The sequence below is a fragment of the Egretta garzetta genome, unplaced genomic scaffold, assembly GCF_000687185.1.
Source record: "Egretta garzetta isolate BGI_Z169 unplaced genomic scaffold, ASM68718v1 scaffold281, whole genome shotgun sequence".
NCBI lineage: Eukaryota > Metazoa > Chordata > Aves > Pelecaniformes > Ardeidae > Egretta > Egretta garzetta.
The window spans coordinates 453,689-458,402 of record NW_009258674.1 but is presented as its reverse complement, the minus strand read 5'-3'; the positions used below and the strand labels follow the sequence as shown (position 1 = coordinate 458,402).

Sequence of the window (4,714 nt, the reverse complement as noted above, 5' to 3'; positions counted from 1 at the left end):
CCCCTGTACTTGGTGCTGGTGAGGCCGCACCTTGAATACTGCGTTCAGTTTTGGGCCCCTCGCTACAAGAAAGATGTTGCATTGCTGGAACATGTCCAGAGGAGAGCAACCAAGCTGGTGAGGGGTCTGGAACACAAGTCATATGAGGAGAGGCTGAGGGAACTGGGGTTATTTAGCCTGGAGAAGAGGAGGCTGAGGGGAGACCTTATCGCCCTCTATAACTACCTGAAAGGAGGCTGTAGGGAGGTGGGGGTCGGCGTCCTCTCCCTTGTAACAGATGATAGGATGAGGGGGAATGGTTTGAAGCTGCACCACAGCAGATTTAGGCTAGACATTAGGAAAAACTTCTTCATCGAAAGGGTTGTCAGGCTCTGGAATGGGCTGCCCAGGGAGGTGGTAGAGTCCTCATCCCTGGAGGTATTTAAAAGAAGGATAGATGAGGTGATTAGGGACGTGGTTTAGTGGTGGGATGGCAGGGTTAGGTTAAAGGTTGGACTTGATAATCTCAAAGGTCTTTTCCAACCAAAGTGATTCTATGATTCTATGATATTGTGCCCCCCTACCCAAAAAAATTTTTAACCCTCTCCTTGCCAGCAAGCGTATTACACATATTAACTAGCACAGCTTACTAGCTACCACTAAACGGCAGCGGAATAAACCCTGGCAGGGAGCCAGTCTTACCTACGCCAGTTGAGCCACCCAGCAAACATCAAGCACTTCAGGTTTTTCTCTAGAACTCTGATTTCTTTCATCCTCACCAAAGAGACTTTCCATTCCAGTCCTTAGAAATAGAGTAAAAAATGATGCAGCAGTGATTCGACTCTTCTAGAGCTTTTCTGCTTCTATGAATTTTAATGGAATTGTTTCCAGTTTATATCAGTCTTCAGCAACACATACTAAATATAAATTATGTATCTTCCCAAAAGCAGTGAAGTTCATAAAATTCTTGCAGCTCAACAGGACTCGGCTCAATAGTTACATACAACACAGTGACTTCAGGACAAAAGTGCAACTAGCTAGGCAGAAAGCCCTGGACCCAATCTTCAGTTTTGCACATGTGTATCTGAGGGAATAATTCCCCTCATAGCACACAATGAACGTTGCTGATCTAAGGCAGGAATGAAAAAGCATACAGCAAGAGTTTCAGTGCCCTAGGAAAAAAGTCACCCTTGTCACCGACTAATTTACCAACCCACAACACATCAGTCTGTTCAGCATCAGACTCCTTGAAACAAACAGCTACACAACTATGCCAAAGCACAGATGCAACTTCTCTCTCTAGACACCCTATTCCACTCCTGCCCTTCCACGCAGCATTAATGCTGGGATAGCATCCTAGGCAGCTTTGTCTTAATCATCGGCATCTTCTGGAGCACCTCCTGTACCAGCAACAGAGTCCAAGATTCTTCTAACAGGTGGAAATACTGGTCAGAAATGAGCAGCTGCTATTGCAATGCCTAACGCATTTTTTTCTTTTTCCATTCATATAGACCTAGGGCCTTCAAAAGCAACTGTCAGTCAAGACTGGTGCCACTCTATTCCAGATGCCATAAAACCACATGTTTTTTCCAAAAAGTTTCTGTTTCCAGGCCCCCAATCCTACCACAAAAAGTCATATAACTCCGTCTCCAAAACTGAAGAAAACAGACGTATTTTTTCGCTCTATCCCACTTACACTCAGTGCCTGAAGCCAAGATTTCCTGACAGTCAACATCAAAATACATGATAACCATAGTGATAATCTTATCTACTATCAGTTTTCTTCCCTTCCCCAGATTTCTTCCCAAGACGATAAACCAGAAAACCAAAACCCCTTCCAAGATACAACTGTCAAGGCAGAATTGTAATTCTGCTATCTGATGCAGATCAGGAGGCATCACATGCCTGTAAGGATTTGAAAACAACCCAGTACAGACCCAGCCCAAAACCAACAGAGTGTATGATTAAGCTGCCAATGTAGTGTGGGGTTTGGAAGTCTGATTAAGAACCACTAGTCCTGCATCAATATCCATCTGTACAACAAATGCCTCCCCTGCTCTACCAGTGCAAGGGATGTATTATTTTACATTGGCGTTTACAACACTTACTGAAAGAGTCTCTAAAAGCACCTTCCTATTATGAAGTAAAGGGTAAGATTTCCACCTCGAAGAGTTCTACCCGGTTAGCATCAACTAGTCAAAATTTACCTTCATTCACCTGTTTACATGCACTGTAGCCTACCAAACCCATTTTTTAAATGGCAACCTTTCCCTATTCCCTAGCCCATTCAGAAAAACACTTATCCACAAAATTAATTATTTTTCCTGTCTTTTTGTCGTTAATAGCCCATAACCCCTTTCAGTGGCCCATTTAAATGATTTTTCTGCTTAATGAGGAAGTGCCACAAGGGCAAGCATATATTCATATTAAGGAATCGGTCAAAATAACGAGAATCATATTCATATTAGCTCTCACCCTTTACCCTTTCTGGCAGTTGCATGCTTAGTCTATTTTTATCTACAGAGATAGTCTTGCCACTAACCACGATATTTCCAGAGAAACAGGCCTGAATTTTAGTTAGGGCATTGCAAATTAACTTTTTGGGTATTGTAACACATCTTTATTACTTTAGAAAATGCTACTACGGAGTGAAGTCATTTGCTCCTAAAGTGACTTCAGCATAGGAAGATTTGTCACACTGCCTGTGTCCCTAATACATTTTAAGACTGTTTTACACCAAGAAAAAACACTGTTAAAAGTGTATCAGACACAGGCAGTGTAACAGATTAAATTTCTGGACAAGAAAAAAAAAAAAAACACCTCCTATTTCTGCTTTTGTCAGTAATGAACTGCATTAAAATACATCTGAGTAATTAAGACAGGCAATTCTTCGTCAAACACCTCAACATATTTTATCAACCCACGATGCAGAACAAACAGATACTCCGCATGCTTACCCAAAACCAAGTTCTTTAAAAAGATCCAACCTGAACAGCATATGTCAAATACAGCAGCACCCTGTCAAGGATTATATGTAGAATCCCTCAAGGTAATGCTTTAGCACCTTACAGCACAGCAATACTCACAACACGGCTGCAGTAACCGTCACCGATGAAAACAGGAAGACCCCAGCAGAAATATATGCGCTCACAGCAACATGCCACGGTTTTCCTCTCTTTTTCCCTTCCAGCCTGCAGTTTACATTCTGATGCATGCATTACAACACAGTTATGGGTGGAAAGAGATTGTGGACACAGCTACATAGGTCGCGAGGTTTAAAACTCTACATAAACAAACAGCACATCGCAATTTACGCTATCACTTACCTCATACGACCAAACACACTGAGTTCCTCCAAACCTCCGGACGCACCTGCCCACCTCCACGTCCTCATGAGTGGTGTACATTTCTCGAAGGCATTCACCTATATGTGGCACCATCCTCCTGAGAACCTCCCGGCTGAAGATCATTCCCGGCCCTCCCATGCAGAAATTCTCTCCAGGCTCCAGCCCGAGTTTTCCGAGTTCTTCAATATTACCCAGACCAGTCTGTCCCAAATACAGGGGTTTACTGCTGTTCAGTGAGCGAAGAAACTCCTCCAATTTTTCACCTGAAAAAGAGAACAGATGACTGTTATTCCTCTGCCTAGTAGGCCAGCCACCTCTCTTCCTGTACCTCAAGCTTTTTAAAAAATGTAATAGGCACCTTAGACTGTCACAGGAAATCACTTCCAAGGCAGAACCCTAGACCTAACTGAAAATATCCTTGAACAAATTTGCCTTTCACACACACTTTTTTTTATTATTAATTAACATTACGATGCTGTTTCATTCATCCAAAAGCCAGAATACGATCAAAACCTAATTTTACTGGTAAACCTTGTTCTCTTCAACCGAAGACTGACGGAAAGCACTCCCATGCTACTTTAAAACTCTCTTTGAAGTAGGACAATTTCCCAATATAGTTCCAGGCTGGGGAAGAAGAGGAGGGGAGGGGAAATAGCAGGTATTATTCTAACACAATTAAATTTTTAAAAGACTAGAGCAAATCTAAATTAACCAAGATAAGTATGCTTGATTACAGAGTAATTGTCAGAACAAGGTAAAACTCCTTTCAAAGTATTTCCAGTCCCACAACGTCTATACACTTTTCCTTCAAAGCCCCTAAAAATTTCTTTTAAGAAACTGCAATTTCGTATTTACTTGAAACTGAAAGTTTCTGGCTAGGTTTAACCCGGAACCTTGGAAGCAACTGAAAACAGGCTCGCCACAACTCTGAAACGAGCCCAAAGAAAACAGTGACAACTTTTACGTCTGCAACCAAATATATATACACATACATACATGTGTCCCCCTGCCAGTATCTCACAGATGGATGACAGGCGACAAGCAAGCAGCCCGCTAGACGACTCAAACAAAATCGAGCCACGAACGGGGAAGCATGCAGCTACCCCCTCCACTTCACTTCCCACCACTGTGGGTAGGCACCCAGGCTCACCCCCCAGGCTTGCGCTTGCAACTTTGGCTTCTCTTTATTTCCTAAGAGCAGGACGCCGCACGGGCAACAGCAGCAGCAAGCACAGACCAAAAGGAAGCCGGGCTGCAGTGCATCGTTTCCTAACGGTGCTGCAAAACTCGCAGGGGAACAGGGCCGGCGCGTTTCAGAGGCACAGACGGCAAGGGAGAGCGGCAGCTCTGCAAGGAGCCTTCGGGGGCTGCGTCTGCTCAGCCGAGGT

At 43.5% G+C, this 4,714-nt stretch overlaps 1 protein-coding gene across 1 annotated transcript in view; it reads right to left on the bottom strand.

The window, feature by feature from the left end:
- The window catches only part of CHSY3 (chondroitin sulfate synthase 3), a 157,189-nt gene extending 153,291 nt beyond the window's left edge, over positions 1–3,898 (bottom strand). The window contains exons 1-2 of the mRNA XM_009648860.2: positions 3,850–3,898; positions 3,306–3,589 (exon numbers count right to left, since the gene is read on the bottom strand). Coding sequence (XP_009647155.1) covers positions 3,306–3,589; positions 3,850–3,898 — 333 coding nt within the window. The remainder of the gene's footprint in view (positions 1–3,305; positions 3,590–3,849) is intronic.
- Between the last annotated feature and the right edge of the window lie 816 nt (positions 3,899–4,714).